The sequence below is a fragment of the Onychomys torridus genome, chromosome 21 (genome assembly GCF_903995425.1).
Source record: "Onychomys torridus chromosome 21, mOncTor1.1, whole genome shotgun sequence".
Lineage (NCBI taxonomy): Eukaryota > Metazoa > Chordata > Mammalia > Rodentia > Cricetidae > Onychomys > Onychomys torridus.
Genome location: NC_050463.1, coordinates 15584606 through 15605278, shown reverse-complemented (window position 1 = coordinate 15605278; position 20673 = coordinate 15584606). Strand labels below are relative to the sequence as shown.

The 20673-nt window shown below is 40.0% G+C and overlaps 1 protein-coding gene and 1 non-coding gene across 3 annotated transcripts in view; one reads left to right on the top strand and one right to left on the bottom strand.

Annotated features, from left to right (window-relative positions):
• Foxn2 (forkhead box N2) overlaps window positions 1–20673 on the top strand; it is a 52475-nt gene that overhangs the window by 20238 nt on the left and 11564 nt on the right. For both annotated transcript variants that reach the window (XM_036171193.1, XM_036171194.1), the window contains exons 2-4: window positions 4337–4887; window positions 13912–14006; window positions 18113–18177. In XM_036171193.1, coding sequence (XP_036027086.1) covers window positions 4351–4887; window positions 13912–14006; window positions 18113–18177 — 697 coding nt within the window. In that variant the 5' untranslated portion in view covers window positions 4337–4350. The remainder of the gene's footprint in view (window positions 1–4336; window positions 4888–13911; window positions 14007–18112; window positions 18178–20673) is intronic.
• Window positions 54–155, bottom strand: LOC118572096. Its single transcript, XR_004943465.1, has one exon. It is a non-coding gene; the product is annotated as a small nucleolar RNA U13 (small nucleolar RNA).

The following is a 20673-nucleotide window of genomic DNA, read 5'->3' as shown; positions in this document are numbered from 1 at the left end:
GCAATGCTAGAGCTATAAACACTGGCTGCCGTTTATACTCCATTCCAAGATCATGTCCACGTGGCAATATGCCAGAATTGTAACAGATTTGAGGGACACACGTGTCACAATATAATGTGAATACCAGACATCATGTTTATGAACCATAAAAGGACCTAATAAAGGACTTTTTATAAATGTACTTTAAAAGAAAACCATATTTGCCCCATCTAAATTAGTTTCTGAGAATATTTAATCAAGAGATTGTGATTTTTGAGTGCCTGTCACATTAATGCACATGTGTTACCTGTAGCAAAGAGGCACAGCCCAGCACTGATCACAGCAGCCCAGGAGTTCCTTATCTGCTGACGACCTCCACTCAGGTAAAGGCTGATGATGATTGTGTTGCAGGAAAGGTTTTCGGGGAGAGCCAGAGTGAAAAAAGTGAGTGTATTCTTAGATGTAGGAAGTCGCAGCTTGTACCCCCTAAGTTTGGTAACAAGTTATTAAATATTAAGACAGAGATGTGGGATGAGGAGGAGGCAGGTAAACAACCCCAGAACATGATAGGCTTCTTAAGAGAGTCACTTTCTTAGGTGTCTTTACAATGCCTGTTCATGTGATCCTGTGGCTCAAATGCTGTAATTTACAACAATGTTTAAAGATTAATCAAAGCTTAGACTTGAAGTTTAAATAGTAAGTAGAAATGTATGGTCCAGTTTACAATTTTTCTTTCAGAATTTTCTTTGTAAATTAAATTGTAAGTTGATTTTTATCTTGTTATGGTTTTAAGAATGAGAGAAGATTGTTGATATGGAAGTTGAGGCTACAAACACTTGAGGATGTGACATATTTGATGAAGTGCTTGCCTCGCTTGCCCAAAGCTCTGGGCTCCTTCCCCAGCACCTCAGAAACCAGGCAGGAGCAGGCCTGTAATTCCAGCACTCAAAAGGTTGTTGACGCTGCATAGGTTCTGGCCTTGAGTTAGCAGAGATCACTTAGTATTTTAGCACTCTTGTTTGAGATGTTTTTAGGAAAACTTCCTATTATCTCTATACAAGTTTGGCTTGTATCAGCTATATTGAAGTTTCTTGACTGTGAGTGAGCAGGAAAGACAAACTAGATACCAGGGTGAGGGGATTGGTACCCACAGGTGAGGCTTATCTACTGTTGCCGTGGTATAGATGGTTGGAATTTGGGTTTTGACTTTGCCTGCCTGGGTGTGCACTCTGTTTTTGCATATTAGCCAGAATGCTTAGCCTGAGTCATTTTCCTCATCTATAAAATAAGGTTTGCAGTTGTCTCAACTTTAATTGATGGGTAGCTGACATATAGCATGCAAGGTGTTTAGTGTAATGTCTGGCCCTGAAAAAAAATTGGCTGATGTTATCACTGAGGAATTTAGTAGTGACTCCCAGGATCCAAATAGACAAGTTCCGTATTCTTGAAGTGGCTTGCTGACTGCTCTAAGCAGAGTGAAGCTCGTCAGGGACTTCTCCCCATTTCAGTTAAATGAGACATCTTTATGTACACTAAAAATGAGTTCAACAGCACACTAGTTCTTTTACTTCCCTCTGGTCATTTATGCTCTGGGAGGAGTAATTTTTTAAGTATATATAAAAAACAAAACAAAAATCATTTGAGAAACTAGAAATGCAAGAGGATAGATAGTTGAGAAGTAGCTTCATGATTAATATAGTGCAATGCAAACTTCCATGAGAATGTCAGTGAGGGGGCATGCTGCCGGAGAGAGGGTTCAGAATGCAATTAAAATACGACGAGATTGCTGTTTCTTTAAAGAAACAGCAAATGTTTGCTGAACTTAACTTCACCAATGGTAAATTGAGGGAATAAGAAATGTTACTTTATTGAACTTGCAGAAGAAAAAAAGTGGTGGTTCCCAGGTACTGTAGCAGGAGAAGGGACAGGGATATTAGGGCACAGTTACAGTTATACAGGAGTAAGCTCCTGTTCTCTTGTGTATTTTATTAATTACAGCACTGTGACTGTAGTTAATAAAATATAAACTGCTAAAACAGTAGTGTTAAATATGTTCTTACCACGGAGAAATAAGTACGTGAGGTGATTTGTTTTCTCTATGTTGGTGTGTGTGCGTGCATGTTTTTTGTACCTGGGTTTTATTACATAGTCCTGGCTGTCTTAGTTTGGGTTTCTATTGCTGTGAAGAGACACAGTGACCACGGCAATTCATATAAAAGAAAACATTTCATTATGGTGACTGGCTTACAGTTCAGAGGTTCAGTCCATTTTTTTTTTAAAGATTTATTTATTTATTATGTATGTAGTGTTCTGCCTGCATGTATGTCTGCAGGCCAGAAGAGGGTACCAGATCTCATTACAGGTGGTTGTGAGCCACCATGTGCTTGCTAGGAATTGAACTCAGGACCTCTGGAAGAGCAGCCGGTGCTCTTAACCTCTGAGTCATCTCTCCAGCCCCCAGTCCATTTATTATCATGGTGGGACATGGCAGTGTGCAGGCAGCTATGGTGCTGGAGAGGTAACTGAGAGTTCCACATTTTGTTCAGGCAACAGGAAGTGGTCTGAAATACTGGGTGTGGCTTAAATATACATATATATATATATATATATATATCCATATATATACACATATATATGTATATATATATGTGTGTGTATGTATGTATAAAAGACCTCAAAGCCCACTTCTACAGTGACATACTTCCTTCAACAAGGCCATACCTACTCCAAGAAAGCTACACCTCCTAATAGGGCCACTCCCTATGACCTTACAGGAGCCAATTTCATTCCAGCTACCACAGTGGCTAACCTATAACTTGCTATGTAGACCAAGCTGGCTTTGAACCTGGAGTTATCAGCCTGCCCCTTTCTCCTGAATGGTGAGATTACAGGAATGCGCCATGCTCAGCTAATTAGCCTGTTTTCATCATTCACAATGTATGCATGTGCAAGTTTGTATAATTGTTGTGTCAATTAAAAATAAATTGAAAGGAAATGTTTTTTCTTAGTATGGTATATAAGAACAAAACTAGTTTACTTTTAAAAATACTATGTGTATGAATGTTTTGCTTGCATATATGTGTACCACGTTCCTAGTATCCACGAAAGTTAGAAAGGGGCAGTGGGCTGGGTGGTGGTGGCGCATGCCTTTAATCCCAGCACTCGGGAGGCAGAGGCAGGCGGATCTCTGTGAGTTCGAGGCCAGCCTGGTCTACAGAGCGAGTTCCAGGACAGGCTCCAAAAAGCTACAGAGAAACCCTGTCTCAAAAAAAAAAAAACCAAAAACCAAAGAAGAGGGCATTGGATCCTCTATAACTAGAGTTGTGGTTGATTGTGAGTGCTGGGAATTGAACCCAGGCCTTCTGAGAGAGCAACAAGTGCTCTTACACTGAGCCGTCTCTCTAGTCCTCCAAATGATTTATTTTTTTATGGTAATCTTAAAATATTAAGATTTGGTGATTTACTTGGAATTGTTTAAACATTGTTCCAAATTTGAGTATTTTAAAGATTGAGCACTATGTATGATTATTACAGTAAAATATAGATACTTAAAATAAATTATAAAGTCATGACATAGTCTGTTCATAGTTTAGTTATGTATGAGGACAGTTGCACAGTACTTGCCCCTGTATTCCTGTGGAGGTGCAAAGGCAACTTAGAGGCATTGGTTCTCTTCTTCTACCTGATGGGTTCTCAGAGTTGTCAGGCTTGTAGTAAGTACTCTATCTACCAAGCCATCTCACCAGCCCCATTAAGTTTAATAATAGCTACTACTGGTTATTGTGGACTGGAAACTTTGCTATTGAAGCTATATTGTTTAATTTTTTATTATCACTAATACATGTGATGCTGTCAAGTTATGTTTTATTTACTGTTTATTGTTTCAAATAATATTTATTAAGCAACTACTTCTTTGTATGCATTATAACTGTCAAAACTGTATTGTGCCGGGTGGTGGTGGTGGTGGCGCCGCCGCACGCCTTTAATCCCAGCACTCGGGAGGCAGAGGCAGGTGGATCTCTGTGAGTTCGAGGCCAGCCTGGTCTACAGAACAAGATCCAGGAAAGGCACAAAGCTACACAGAGAAATCATGTCTCGAAAAAAAAAAAATGTATTGTATTTAAATATACAATATTATATGGGGAGCTGGGCATGGTGGTGCACACCTTAATCCCTGTACACAGGAGGCAGAAGCAGGTGGATCTCTGAGCCTGATCTACATCGTGAGTTCTAGGACAGCTGTTTGTATGTTATAGTCAGCTGCAAATTTTTCTTGATTTGGATATGTATATGTAAATGTTTATTTGCTTTTCCCAGAGTTTAAGATTTATACTAATTAATAACTTTTTGTTTTCAGAACTATACGAGTAAATGGGTCCAGTAATTGGAATGACTCCAGATAAGAGAGCTGAGACCCCAGGAGCCGAGAAGGTTGCAGGACTAAGTCAGATTTACAAAATGGGAAGCTTGCCTGAAATTGGGGATGCTGCGAGGCCAAAAGCCACCCTAGTGGGCAGTGACTCAGCAGATGACGAACTAACCAACTTGAACTGGCTTCATGAAAGCAGTAATCTTCTAACCAACTTCAGGCTTGGAAGTGAAGGTTTTCCAATGGTTAGTCCGTTGTATGACATAGAGGGAGATGATATGCCGGCCTTTGGACCGTCCTGCTACCAGAACCCAGAAAAAACGTCAGCAACTTCAAAGCCCCCATACTCCTTTAGTCTTCTCATTTATATGGCTATTGAACACTCTCCAAATAAATGTTTGCCTGTCAAGGAGATTTACAGCTGGATTCTGGACCGTTTCCCGTACTTTGCCACGGCACCCACAGGCTGGAAGAATTCTGTTCGGCATAACCTATCCCTGAATAAATGTTTTCAGAAAGTGGAAAGGAGCCATGGCAAGGTCAGTACTTACCAACATTGCTCTGTGTGGTGGGGGAAGTAATTACAGGTCCTTACCATATGGGGAAACCAAGGGAGTGAAGCCAGTCAGATTAGTTTGAGACTAAGTATATTTATCATTTGCTTTCATTTCTGATGCTTTAAATTTTTTTAGTGTTGAGAAATGTTTACTAGAATTGCATTCAGTCTGCCTTTGGCACCTGGATGATTCTTACCAATGCTCCTTCCTCACCCCGCTATCCACCACCTGCCCTGACCAGGAGTTGGAACTGCTGTGTTAGGCAAGCACTCCACTCTGGTGTGTGTCTCATTGTAAAAAGGTTTTATTTGTTTTTAATTGTGTGTGTGTTTCTGGGTTTGTGCATGAGTACAGAAGTCACAATAGGATGTTGGATTCTCTAAGCTAGAATTAAAGGCATTTGTGAACTGCCTAATGGTGCTAGGAACTGAACTTGGGTTCTCTGGAAGGGGCCATGCATGCTTTTAACCTTGGTTCCATCTCTCTGGTCCCATGGAGTGGATTCCCCCCTAATTTATACAACTCTATCAGTATATATCCTATTTATTCAGTATAAAAATCTACCTCATAATCAAACTGTAGCTCATTTACATTAAAGAATATGACAGGAATTATTTTTAGTTTGCTTTTTCTCTGTTCTTTTTTTTTACATTTGCTTTTTAAACGTGCTTTAAAAAATAAGTTTTTCTCCCAGCACTTGGGAGGCAGAGGCAGGTAGATCTTTGTGAGTTCAAGGCCAGCCTGGTCTACAAAGTGAGTTCCAGGATAGACTCCGAAGCTACACAGAGAAACCCTGTCTCAAAACAAAACAAAAATAATAAAAGTAAGTTTTCTGTAGTTATAGAAGTTATATAAAGGCAATAGTATATTCTGTCTGAGTGAGAAAGTAGGCAGGCAGAGTGGAAAGGTACAATGAGTGTGAAGGTTAGTGAATGTCATGATCAGTTACTTAGGCTTCCGTTCTGAGGTTTTCCTTTATTTCATTTTTGGTATGTACATTGTTTTCCTAAACATGTCTCCGTACCCTGTCAAAGGAGGATCCCACTTAGAACTGCACATGGACATAGTGTCAATAAAGATGCAGGTTTGAACAGTCTAACACCTGCCTCATGACTCTGCTGACCTGGTTAGACAGTGTGTTGTAAGGTAAGACTAGCTTGAGAAATTAATTTTCCTTGATTTACAGAATACATGATACCATGTTCAGACTTGCCTGGATTTGTTTTCTTTACCATTAGCTTTTTAAACCTGTTTAAAAACTGTTTTCACTGTCGTCTTTTTAGTTCAGTGTTTTCTTGGGTAGTCTCATCCATTCCCAGGGCTTCACTTAGCATCTGGTTGCTAATCACTCAAGTTTGTCTCCTAAAGCCAGACTTAATTTGCAGCTAATTGTTTAATCTAGAGTTATGTCAATGTCATTTATATAAGTTGAACTTTATGCCTCCCTCTTCTAGGATCCAGGATTCTAAGCTTGATGTTTTTCTTTATGATGCCTAGTTACTTGGATATAAAATTTGAAAGGAGTTTATACATTAACCTGCTGAAGTCTCTGACTTCATAACCAGGAAACTGAGACCCAGCTAGGTAAAGTCATTTGACCATTGCCTGCAAGAATTAAGTTAGACTCTAGGAAATAGGTTACCTATCAATTCTAAAGGATCCTAGTTTAGATCTTCACTCTCATCAATAGAAATGTGTGTGTGTGTGTGTGTGTGTGTGTGTGTGTGTGTGTGTGTGTATTGTAATAATAGCTTTAGAAATTTATTTTTCCTTTTTTTGCATAATACATAATACCAAGTTTGTACTTGCCTGGATTCTTTTTCTTTACCATTACCTTTTTTGGGGGAGCAAGCAGTGTTTCGAGACAGGCTTCCTCTGTGTAGCCCTGGCTGTCCTGGAACTCGCTCTGTAGAGCAGGCTGGCCTTGAATTCAGAAACCCACCTGCCTCTGCCTCCCAAGTGCTGAGATTAAAGGCTTGCACCACCACTGTCTGGCAACCATTAACTTTTTAAACCTTTTTTCTTTGTTTTTTGTTTTTTTGTTTTTCATTGTTGTCTTATTAGTTTTAGTGTTTTGGGTAATCTCTTATATTTATATATGTGTATGTACATATATATACATAATACACACATACACAGAGAGGAGTCAGCGTGGGTAATCGCTTATATTCATATATGTGTATGTACATATATATACAAAATACACACACATACACAGAGAGAGGAGTCAGCGTGGGTCTTTGAATCAGATGTCCCAAGAACCAGATATTTAACTTTGTGAAGTCAGCCTCACAGTAGCCTCACGTCACTTCAGGTGGTTGTGAATTCTCAACTGTAAAACGGTGAGTTATGGACATTAAAGAACTCCCAGGGCTGGAGGGATTGCTGAGCCATTAAGACCATGTGTGCTCCTCTAGAGGACCAGAGTTTGGCTCCCAGCACTCAGGTCAGGCAGTTCACAACCACCAGTAACTCCAGCTCCAGGAGATCTGATGCCCTCTTGTAGCCTATGCAGACACACACAGGTGGCAAAGCCACCACACATACACAAATAAGTAAATAGTCAGTCTTTGAATAAAAAACATTCCTTAGAATAGTTTCTAGGGTTCTCTCAATTTGATCTCTGGTTTTTGATGCTTTTTAAAAAAATTACTCCATGAACTACCGCTCCCCCACACACACACACACACAACACACCAGCTATTCCAGTGTGTAGTCTTTATCCTATCCCATCTAGAGTGTATTTTCCTAGGCTCTGGAGAAACCACTTCCTCAGCGCTCAGTTCGGGAGCTCCCCCATAGGCACTTGCTGCTTGGTATATCTATTCTGGGCTCCTGTAACCTTTCCTTTATTGTTTCTATAGTTAGATATTGAAGGGACTGGTAATTGGCCCAAGACCAAGTTCTCAGCACAAAGGGGATTTATTTGCCCCAGAGGGACAAAGGGCAGGGGATAAGAGATAAAGACAGGAGATAGAGGATGAAGAGAAGAGGAAGGAGACAAGGGCAGAGGTACTTGTCCTGGAGGACAAAGGACTGTCTCTGGATGGAGAGGAGACAGACATGGCAGATGGCAGTTTATAAAGGTACAAGGGGAAACCCTGTGCTAGGATGAGGTGTTTAATTTTGACTGGACAGGTTAATTAGGACAGCCAAAAGGGGCTTTTGATGTTGGACTTAAGTACTTTGATAGATGGACCTTGGTAATCAGTCTCAGAGGAGGAAGCAGTGGCTAGCTTTAGGGATGTAATCTAATGGTTTTAGTACAGCAGAGGGATTGGGGAGAAGGGCAAGGCCTGCCGGAGCCATGTTTGCCATGCTCGGGCTGGCTAGAGTCCCTCACATAGTATAGCTATGTACAAGTTTTTACATCCCACCAGAGTGGGTATAAACTCTCTTACAGAGTTATCTCCCTACTTACCCCTTACCTCATAGTGACTGGTAACAGGGCCCTGATTCAACCAACCTTTCAGCCGTAGGTGAATGGTTCAGAAGGTAGGCAAAGATCCTCATGCTCTTGTTCCCTGAAGTTAGAGGAGGGAAAAGAGATTAAGGTGTGTGTGGAGGGGATTCTTCTACAACCTTTTAAAAAGTTCAGTAGTTCTCATTTTAATGTATAATTTATTTTATCTTATTTAATGGTACTTAGGTATCTGAGTTTAGGTTTTTCCAAAAACACTACTACAGCGAAAATTCTTTTATTTACATTTTTTACTTATTTGATTTTTTTTTAAGATTCTATTTATTTATTTATTATGCATATAGTGTTCTGCCTACATATATGCGTACAGGCCAGAGAGGGCACCAGATCTCATTACAGATGGTTGTGACCCACCATATGGTTGCTGGGAATTGAACTCGGACCTCTGGAAGATCAGTCAGCGCTCTTAACCTCTGAGCCGTCTCTCCAGCACCACTTGTTTGATTTTTATACAATGAGCTCATTCACCCTCCCCTCCCTTCATCCTTACTTCTCTCTCTTCCTAAGATAGGATTTCATGTAGCCCAGCTGGGCTCAGACTCACTGTGTTCATTGAGGGTTTGTTAAGGGGCTAACAGTTTCAGAGGTTGAGTCCATAACCATCATGGTAGGGATGACAGTGGATAGGCAGGTCTGGTGCTGAAGTAGTAGCTGAGAGCCTACTTTTTGGTTTTGTCGAGTCAGGCTTTCTCTGTAGCTTTGGAGGCTGTCCTGGAACTCACTTTGTAGACCAGGCTGGCCTCGAACTCACAGAGATCCGCCTGGCTCTGCCTCCTGAGTGCTGGGATTACAGGCGTGCGCCACCACCGCCCGGTGAGAGCTTGCATCTTAAGACACAAGCGTGAGGCAGAGAGAAGGAACTGAGAATGGCGTGGACTTCTGAAACCTCAGAACCCACCCCCAGAGGCACACTCCCTCCAACAAGGCCACACCTCCTAATCCTTCCCAAACAGTTTCACTACTGGGACCAAGTATCTAAAGATAGGAGCTTGTGGGGGCTATTCTCATTCAAACCACCACAATGGCCTAGAAGTAATTAAAGATTTCCTTTTCTTCTTTTTTTGAAACAGTATTTCAAAATGTAAATCATGGCTGACCTCAGATTCACTTTGTAGACCACGATGGCCTAGAACTCACAGAGATGCCTTTCCCTCCAGAGTGTGCCGCTACCGCCCAGCCTATTTTATTTTGTGTGTATGTCGGTGAATGTATATGTGTGCTCTATGTATATGTAGGAGTCTGCAGAGGCCAGAAGGCATTAAATACCTGGAACTGGAGTTAAAGTGGCTATAAGCCACCATGCAGATGCTGGAAAGTAAACCTAGGTCCTCTCTGCCAGAGCAGCCAGTGCTCTTAACCTGAGCCAGCTCTCCAGTTCCAGGCTTGATCTCTTGCTCTTGACCTGCCTGTCTGTTTCCTTAAAGGCTATATTTCAGGCCTGTGCTGCCACACCTGCCTGTCTGAGCATTGCAGTGTTCAGAGAAAGGAGTAAAGAGGGAGAGCTAGGGAATGGGAGGAAGGATATTGTTTCAGTTTCAGGTAGAATTTGGGAAAGAGAAATACCTGTCCATGAAGAATGAGATAGAAATTGTACCACTGGAGCAAAAATTAGCAAGCTATCACAAATAAGGGTAAGAGAGAGGCAGCTATGAGTACACACCACCAACGTCCAACTTGGTGAAGCAATGATTTTTATTTGAGTTACTTAATAAGAATGTGTGAGCGGTTACTTACAGGAGCAGAAATGGATCAGAGACAGCTGCATCACCAAAGCCCATCCCAGCACAGTTGACAGCTCACAAAGCTAGAAACCTGGAGCCCACTGCACAGCCTGCAGGCAGCTCACCAGATCCGAGAGTTCCAGGCTCAGTGGTCCCCACCTCCTCAGGGCAGCTGAGTGTTCTCTGCTGCTTTCATGGACTTTGCTGGTCTCTGTCATGTCTGGGGAGAGTGACTCTCAGAATTATGTTTACTCTGGGAAGGAGGAGCCTAGTGAATCTGTATCTTTCAAGGACTTCCTGAAGCTGTCTTGAGCTCCCCTGCAGGATGGAATGTTTCAGCCCCAGAGGAAGCTGCTTGGTAGTTTGAGATTTAGGAGAGTTACTGCTTTCAGAGGCAGAAGAAAAGTGCTTATGGATTTATTGATGGATTTGCTTGGGGCAGGTCTTAATGTAGCTCAGGCTGGCTTCCAGTGGAACCTGATAGATGGCTAAGGATGACCCTGAACTCCTGGTGTCCTGCCACCACCTCAAGTGTTAGAATTGCAGTTTTTCACCACCACAGCTCAGTGTTTTTTGTTTTGCGTAAACGTATGAACCTTTTGAGTCAGTGTCTCAGAATGTATTTTTCTTTGCATCTGTGGAAGTCAAGTCAGCTGTTCAGGAAGTGGAGGTTGGCTATGGTCCCTGAATGGATGGTATTTAGAGATGACCTTTCGCCCCTAGGAGGAAGGAAGGTCTACCTTCTGTCCCCTTTGTATTGTCCACACCCCTTCAGAAAAGCAGATCTAAAGACTTAAGGCTCCCCCCCACCATGCGTATGCATGGCAGGCGTTCACCACTGAGTTACTTTCCCAGCCAACATCCAATATTAAGTTTTTCTGAATTTTTGTGGAATGTAAGTGAACATTATGACTGTGATTTTAGTCTATAAATACAGAATTAAATTTTTGCTAGTTTAGTTACAGTTTTAATGTTTTGTAATTTAGTGATTCTACAGATACATGAAGGGATTAGACAAGACAGAACCTTTAAAATATATAAGCAAGAACACAACATTTCAGACATAGTAATATTGTATCTTCTCTGAATTTATTATTTAAAACTTTTATTAAGATGAATCTTTGCAATTTAGCCCTTAATATATTCCTTTCTACAAAACCTTCAGTGGTTTTTCTACCAATCTTAAGTTTTAAAATTCATGAAAATAAATGAGAGAATGCCTATTTTCTGTTTCCTAGTCTATTTCTTATCAGCAAGTTTCATTTTAGAATAGTATTTCTAACACTTTTATCACTTGTGGTTATCACTTAACAAAGTTTAAGTGAGAGTTAGTTAAAAATTCTTTTTGCAGATTCTAGAATATAGATGAGCAAACACATAGTTTATCTCTTGTTCCTGGTGGCTCAGGAACAGCCAGTGGAAGGAAATGCTGCCATGGCAACATAAGCCAGACTGTTATTTGAAACTGTACTGAAACTGCAAGTCCTCAGTTTTTACAGTGTGCTGTTTCAAAGAACTAGATTTTTCTACTGTGATTAAAAAAAAAACAAAAAAACTTTCAGACTTCCTACTATAGAATTTTAAACAAGACATAAACCAGTTTGTAGAAGATATCCCTGGAATACCAAAGTAGAACATGGGTAGTATTTGATAGACTTGTCTTAGTCAATGTATGAAAAATTACTTGTGTATATGAAACGTAATTGGAACAAAAGATGTGTATTGACAGCTTATTTCCCAATTGTCAAAACATATCGTTTTTGTCTAAGTGACTGAACAAAGATCTTAGTTTTATCACTTAATCTAAAAATACATTTGCAAATTTTAACATTTCTTGGAAAAACTTATCAGTTGCTTGGGTTTTTTTTGTTGTTGTTTGTTAGTTTTTGAGACAGGGTGTGCACAATTTTGTGTCTGTGTGTGTGTGTGTGTGTATTATATAGTGCTGTAGTGCTGGCTGGGACAAAACTCACTATGTAGACCAGGCTAGCCTCAAACTTGAGACAGTCCTCTTGCCACTGAATACAAGAGAGATGTCTCAGCCCATTCTTCCCTATGTGACTGTGTTAGAAGACTTGCTCAGTTTTCCTTTATCTGCATGTCTCATTTGCCAGGGTGTTTAAAACTTTTGTTCTCAGTGGATGGGCTTTTCCACAGATAAGAAGCTTTCTCCCCAAGTTAGTTTATCCCTTACTGCTTACCACCTAAACTTTTAAAAAAATTTACTTCTGTTCTTACTGGTTTGTTGTTGTTGTTTTGGGGGTTTTTGTTTTGTTTTTTAAGATTTATTTATTATCTATACAGTGTTCTGTCTGCATGTATCCCTGCTGGCCAGAAGAGGGAGCCAGATCTCATTACAGATGGTTGTGAGCCACCATGTGGTTGCTTGAAATTGAACTCAGGACCTCTGGAAGAGCAGCTAGTGTTCTTAACCTCTGAGCCATCTCTCCAGCCCTGTTTTGGGTTTTCTTGAAACAGGGTTTCTCAGTGTAACCTTGACTGTCTTGGAACTCACTCTGTAGACCAGACAGGCCTTGAACTCACAGAGATCCTGCCTCTCTGCCTCCTGAGTGCTGGGATTAAAGGCATGCTCCACCACTGCCCAGCTCTATTGTTATTAACCCCATTCAGTTAGCATTCAATAAACACCCAATGTCAATTTCAAAATAACCAGTTAATGTTCATTTATTTTGAACTGTGTCACTTGGATATAAATTACTTTATTTGAATCTCATTGCCACTCACTGAAGTGACCTTGGATCTTTTCTTTTATGGGTAAATAGTGAAATGTCTGACTCTCACATTGAATGATTTGTCTAGTTTTACATGATCAGGCAGTAAGTAGTAATGGAGAACTTGGGTTTTAAGAATTTTAATTACATATTATGTGTCTAAGTCTGTGTGAGTGTGTATCCTTGTGTGTGAGTATCAACAGAGGTCAAAGGGGGCAGCAGATCCCTAGAACTGCAGTTGTATGTGGTGTGAGCCCTCTGGTATGAGTGCTGGGAACCAAACTTGGGTCCTTTGCCAGTGCAGTACAGTATACTGTTAGCTGCTGAACCATCTCTGCAGCCTCAGAACTCAGTTTAAACTTGTAGAGCAATGTTTTCTCATCATGCCATTTTCTAAAAATGAAACAGTATTCAAATACAAAAGATCTTAATAGTAGACTAATATTGCTACAACAAAGAATTTAGGAAAGGGAAACAATGTGGAGATGATTGCATTAAGCCTTACATCATGCAAGATTTTATACAAGGAAGGAGTATTGGGAAAAGAAATAAGTAAATTTAATTGTTTTTCAAAGAATTAATTAATGTAGTTAGTTGTAAAATACAATTTAAATTTTAAGATTTTTGGCTTAGAAGGTAAAGGTACTTGCTACAGAGTAAAGGAGAGGACTGATTCCTGCAAGTTTTCCTCCATCCCACATTCATGGCTTGTCTCTCTCTTGTAAATAAACAAGTTTAAGCATTATATAAGCCTGAGTATAAATGAATCTCTCTCATCATGTGGTTAGAACAAGTTTTATGTGTTTCGTGGTGACTGCAATCAATCATGTATAGCAGGCTCACTTCCACTGGGGAGGGGGGGCACGGGCGAGGGGTTGGGGAAGCAGGTGTGGGTTTTACAGCAGATCAGCATCTGGCAGCAGGCACAAGGGTGACTGCTGTGGCTCCAGCCTTCACTTCAGCCTTGGCATGTACTCAAAGGTGTGGGGTGGGGGGCATATACTTAGAACAGTCTGATAAATTGTGATACATAAAAATTCCAGGCTATTAATTCTTGCACACTTTTTTCTAGGTTAATGGAAAAGGTTCCTTATGGTGTGTTGATCCAGAATATAAGCCCAACCTCATGCAGGCCTTAAAGAAGCAACCTTTTTCCTCTCCACAAAGGTAAGGGCCCTCTGTGTGATTTAGATTTATTTTGTGAAATGGAAAAAACAAAATTGTAGGGCCTTGGTTTTTTTTGTGTGTTTATTTAATTGTATAGAGAAGTATTTACAGCTAACGTTAACCTAAGGTATTTTCCTCTTGGTTACTTTCCTTCTTTCTAGAAAATAAAATGTTGTGAGATATTTAATTATACCGTGCAAAGATAGGTCACTGTGATTGATTTAATAAAGAAATAAGTGGCCAGTAACTAGGCAAGAGATAGGACTTCCAGGGAGAGTGCTCTGAGTAGAGGAAAGGGAGAGTCTCCAACCTGGTGCTGCTGAGGAAGCAAAACATGCAGAAGGAGAGGTAAAAGCCACGAAACCACGTGGCAGCACATCGATAAACAGAAATGGGTTCATTTAAGTTCTAAGATCTAGTTAGAAACAAGCCTAAGCTAAGGCCGAGCTTTCATAACTAATAGAATAAAAACTTGGGAGTCAGAAGTTGAGATAAAGACCTGATAGATCCAAGGACAGCACAAAGTTGATTGGATGACCTTCCACGGTTTTCCCCAACCACCAGCTCTAGACACCCACACCCACTCTGGAAATCTTCTCTCCCTGTCCTCCCTTGCAGACCTCCTCGGTCCTCCAAGAATTTGGCTAATACTGGTCAGTCAGTTGCTGACTCCATCATTTGATTCAAGGTGGCTTTGTTGGCACAGTGGAATAGCTTTAGGAACAATTCTCCTGCAACAATAAAATATAAATTTTCAGAAAGTCAGAGCAATATATTATAAGTAAGCTAATAAGTTATATGACTTCAGTTGCAAAAAGACTAACTCATTTTAATTGTTTACATGCTAATAATGACTTACATAGCAAATTAAATGCATATTTAAATTTTTTAAATAAAATGATCCACAGTTTGTAATCATAGCATTTTTGATACACCGTTTAAGATTGTTTTATTGCTGTGAAGAAACACCATGACCGAGGCAACTCTTACAAAGAAAACATTTAATTGGGGACTTGCTTTTAGTTTCCAAGGGTTAGTCCATTATCATCATGGCACCGGAGCAGTAGCTTAGGTCTTTATATCCTTATCCACAAGCAGCAGGCAGAGAGAGAAAGACTGGGTCTGAAATGGGCTTTTGAAACTTAAAAGCCCACTCCTAGTGACACTCCTTCCAACAAGCACACAACTACTCCAAGAAGGACAGACATAGTCCTTCCCAAACAGTTCCAGACATTTCTCACTTGGGGACAAAACATGCAAAAATATGAGCCTATGGGGGCTAAAAACCACTGCACAGCCCAGGCTAGCCTAAAGCTCGCTATTGAAGTCATTGCAATCCTGATTCCTTTCCAAATTCAGCAGTCACTTGTTAATAAACTTCCAAATAAATACATACATAGGGAGAAAATGAAATTAAAATCTCACTGCGACAAATTCAGAGTTTTCCATTGTAGTTCATTTGAGTTTGTAAATTGGTATTAATAAAAGGTTATAGTTGAAGGTGCAAAATTGAAATGACTGGGCAATGTATCAGTCAATGTAAAAGGAACCAGTAGGTAATGTATCCTTATGAAACAAAATTTTTAAAAAAGTGATTCATTGGAGCTAGGCGTAAACACCTTTAATCCCAGAACTCTGGAAGCAGAGGGAGGCAGATCTTTGAGTTCAAGGCCAGTCTAATCTATATGTGGTGAGACCCTATCTCAAAAAAAAAAAAAGGAAATTGATTTATTCTTAGTTAATATTGGTGTGTAGATGTAACCATCTTGTTAAATAAGAAACACAGAACCAATTGCAGAGTTAAAAACCACGAGGTCAGAGCAAGAGCAGAAAAACCTTACCCTTCACTGCTTCTGCTGTCCTTCCTCTCTGCAAGAGAGCTACCTCTGTGTGTCCTATCTTTTTTATAGATTTTTCTGTTCTGTTTTCTCATTGGTTGTAAGCCCAGCCACATGACCTCTTCGTCACTGCCTGTTTGTACAGACCTCCAGGTCTTCTATGGTTGAGATTAAAGGCGTGTGTCACCATGCTGGCTGTGTCCTTGAACACACAGAGATCGCCTAGCTCTGCCTCCCAAGTGCTGGGATTAAAGGCGTGCACCACTACCGCTCAGCTTCTGCTATGGCTTGCTCTGACCTCAAGGCAACTTTATTAACATACAAATAAAATCACATTTCAATACAAATAAAATATCACTATAGTGGTGCTTATGAGATATTCTATTTAAGTAATAATTTAGAGGTAAAGGAAATATCTTTATGTTTACTTATGTGACTTACTTAGCTGTGCTCTTGGTTAAGGATAAAGTGAGAGGATGGCACTGTCCTTTGGACACTCCCACAAATCACATGCCACTATATCTTTATGCCTTGTATCTAAGTTTGTATCTTTGGGCTTATCATAACTTTAGATATTAAAGGTGATTTTTGTAGGCTTTTTTTTAAAGAGTAAATAACAGCATGGGAATTATCAATTGTTGACTTTAAAACCTTAATAAAATAAAAATATTTTGTTCCATTTTGTTGATTCCTTCTGACACGTATTTTGTGTAACTCTGGGAAGAAAGAATGAAGTATATGTAAAAACTAGATAGGAAATACACTTTTAATTTCATTTTAAAAGATTTTTCTCTACTATCACAAGTAGAACCCCGCCCCCCAAAAAAAGGTCTTACTTTTTTTTACTAAAAACAAACAAAACCCTGGAAATTTAACTCTGTGGCATTATTATATAAAATTTTTCTTAAATACTTACTTTGATAAATTCTTTTTTTAAGGAAGAAATCTTTTTTTTTAATAATTTTTTATTTATTATGTATACAGTGTTCTGTCTGCATGTATGCCTGCACTCCAGAAGAGAGTACCAGCTCTCATTAGAGATAGCTGTGAGCTACCATGTAGTTGTGAGAATTGAACTCAGGACCTCTGGAAGAACAGCCAGTGCTCTTAACCTCTGAGCCATCTCTCCAGCCCCTTTGTTTTGATAAATTCTATACTCTATACCCTGCCTGATGTATGTGTGGGTGTTGCTCCTGAATAGGACCTATCTGCTGGGACTCAGGTAGCTGCGGTGGGAGACCCGGAGCACTCAGGGGTGGCATGGGTCTCCCTGTTTACACTTAGATGATAGAGATTCATGAAGGGGCCTGTGTGCCTCTGCCCAGCCCACCTGATGTTTCCGTGTCTATGTAGAGCCTGCCGTTTGTCTGGAGGAGGTGCCAGCCCAGCCTGTTGGCTGCTCCCCATAGTAAATAGATGTCCTTCTGCAGAGTCCATGCCTCCTACCCCTGGTCATCACTGTACAATCTTTTTTTTTTTTTTTAAATGCACAAATTGGTGTTCCTCGTCACATTTAGCTCCTTTGTCCCTCCAGCCTTCGACCTGGCATTGGTATCCTACTTGCCTGGCTTCTTGAAGGTATCTCTGTACATTGTTCTCAGGTGGTCTTGTGGATGTCTTTCAGAAAATGGTTGTTTTATATGATTTGTCATGGAATTTGTTCTAATAAATCATTCTTCCACATGGCAGCAAAAAAAAAAAAATTCTTAGTGTTAAACTAATAACTGTTAATATCATATCAAATTTAAATATATAATATAAAACTAAATTCTTACATATTGTTCAAGGCATTTAAAATACATTATTGGGGCTGGAGAGACGGCTCAGAAGTTAAGAGCACTGGCTGCTCATCCAGAGGTCCTGAGTTCAATTCCCATCAACCACATGGTGGCTCACGACCATCTATAATGAGATCTGGTGCCCTCTTCTGACCTGCAGTCATACAGGCTGTATACATAATAAATAAATAAATCTTTAAAATACATTATCATGTAACTGGTGCAAAAATACTTTATGAGAAATGTAATTATTCCTGCTTTATAAATGAAGAAATTAAGAGATAAATTATTTTTTAACAATAACCAAATTATTATTTTTAATTTTGACCCTTGCTCACTTTTTTCTTTAGTGGCTCTTTCTAAACTGAGTGCTGTTAGCAAGGAAAACAAGTAAAACTTGTTCGTTGTGGTTTTGTGGTGTGTCCTAGATGTATTTGTGGCTGGGCTCTAAGACTTCTAAGCACATCTGTCTTTCCTCCCTGTCTTCTAGTGGTTCTTTATCGCCTCACTACTTGAGCTCTGTTCTCAAGCAAAGTCAAGTGCAAACTCTTAAAGGTACGTATGAAGACCATCCTACTGAATCCTGATTCTTCTGATTGTAGACTTAAGGAATGAATTTCTAGAGAGAAAAGAAAAGTCATTACTTACCAGTATTTGGTATAGTGTATATATTTGCGTGTTTTTCTTCAGTGACTCATAATGTACAGGTATTCTATGTTCCTCTACATTGCTCTTATGTTAATTCCTCTTTATGTATATTTTTCCTTGAAAGTCACAAGTGTTTTCCACTTCCATCCATTTTCCTCAAGTTGCATAATTATATTTTTCTTCACTTCTGAGTTGTATAATAATGGAAATGTGGTACACTCATCTGCTGGTTCTGTTTCTTTGCTGTTGCGAATACAGCAGCAATGAACTTATAGATTCTGTACAAGAATCTCGGGAGTAAAACACGGAGTCCTTTGGGTATGTACCCAGGAGTGTAATACCTGGTCATGGGATTTCTCTCTTTAGTCTTGGGGATTCCACACTAATTTCCCTTGTACTACAGGAGTTTGTACTCTTGACCAGCGGTGAATAGTGGTTACACTTTCTGCATGACCACTGCCATCTGCTGTCACTAGTTTCTCTAGCCACTTTGTCGTTGGCCAGATGGAATCTCAGTCTTAACAAAAATAATACTGACAGGGTTTCGTGGAGCCCAGCTGGCCTTTTAACTTGCTTTGTAGTTAAGGATGACCTTGAACTACTGATCCTTCTACTTCCACCTCCAAAGTGGGATGACAGGCATCCACCATACCAAGTTACAGTGTGCTGAGGATCAAATCCAGGACTTCATTCACACTAGGTAAATATTGTACCAATTGAACTAGATTCTCAGCCTTCCTTGGCTCATTTTTTGACTTGGTTGTTTGTTACTTAATTTGTCATATATTACTGGGAAAGATCCTCTTCCATCCTGTAGGCTGTCTTTTTCACTGAGAATCAATTGCTTTATCTGTTGTGTGGACAGAGTTGTTGAATTTTGATTGTTGGTCTTACTTCCTTTGGGACTGGAGTCCTATTCAGAAAGTCCTTAACTGTGCTTGCATCGTAGTTACAAGAACAAATCCAAAAGTTTATTGTTTCTCTTCTGAAAGTGCTGAGGGTTAAAGCATGTTGGCAAACTCCATACTGCTGAGTAACACCCCCAGCCCTCAACTCTCATGTCGTGGATCTTCTCTCTGCTCATAATTAATAAGTAGATTAGTACACTGAGGTTTGTAGTGTTATTGTTTCAATTGTAACATTTCCATGTCCTTCACAAATGAAAACCTCTCAGGAAGAAAGCCTTTGGGTTGTAAGTTATTTTGGCTCTTGGAAGCTTACAAAGCTGAGCTTTGGAGGCATTGTGCTTCCTATGAAAACAAGAGAGGGAGAAACCTTTGCAGAGAAATTTAGTGGATGGGATCAGTTTCCGGTGACCCTCTGCCTCCACTGAAGCCAGTGTCTGTTTCCTGTTACTTGTGAGGGTAGATGGAATCTCTCTTTACCCCTAAGCATTGCTGAGGCACTTCTATGTTTTTATATCCCAAGTAACTTCTGAATCTTACCCTCAAGCTCACTTCATCCAGATTCTGAACATGCTCTTTGTGAATTCTGAGATTTCCTAGAATCTTTTCTTGCTCTTGTTTCATTTCATCCAAATTGGATTTCTTCCTAGGGAGACATTTCTTAGTTCTAGCCTGTTTTTCTGTCCTGGCCTGTGATGCCTTGCATGTCATGTCTCATATCTGTTGCTCCCAGCAACTTCTTTATCCCTTGCGTAGGAGTAGGAGGCCTGTTCTCCTAGCCCACAGTGCGTTAGGTGAGGAGGGTTGCTATTCTAGATTCAACAGTTCTAGACCTGGTCTAGACTTGAGCACAGAATTCTCCTGAATTTTAGGAGACAAAACTTAAGAACTTTTAAAAGATTAAGGAAGTTTATACTTAAATTTGGTTGTTTAGGGCATATTTATAAACTGAAAAATTTGCTCCCTTCTTTTCCCTTAAATTGTTTGTGGAGAGGTTTGAAAACTAACCAAGCCGATCAAACATTCATCATGAGTTATTATTGAGTTCCTACGTCATGCTGGGTACAGTCCAAGGTGCCTTGAGATTTGCAGAGGTGAGACTCAGGCAACCTGCTCCCAGAACTACATTTCACCAGGATGTTTAGTGGTAGAATATTTGTTTCACATCAAAGAGCCCTGGGTTTGATTCCCAGCAACACCCCCCCCCCAAAAAAAAAAGAGAAAAGAGAGAAATAGTTTAACTGAAGAAGGTTGACTTTCAGGATTATGCAGAGGGAGGAGGTAGTGAGTATAAAATTAATCTGGGCAGAAAGGCTTTTTTAAGAAAGAAATGAAGACCAGGTGTGGAGGTGTGTGCCTTTTATTCCTGGCAAAGGCAGGCAGATCTCAGTGAGTTCAAGTACAGCCAGGTCTAATATAGAGAGACCGTGTCTCAAACAAGAAAAAAAAAAAAAAGAAATGAGTGAACCTATGCAAGATTCATGCAGTAGTCCATCTT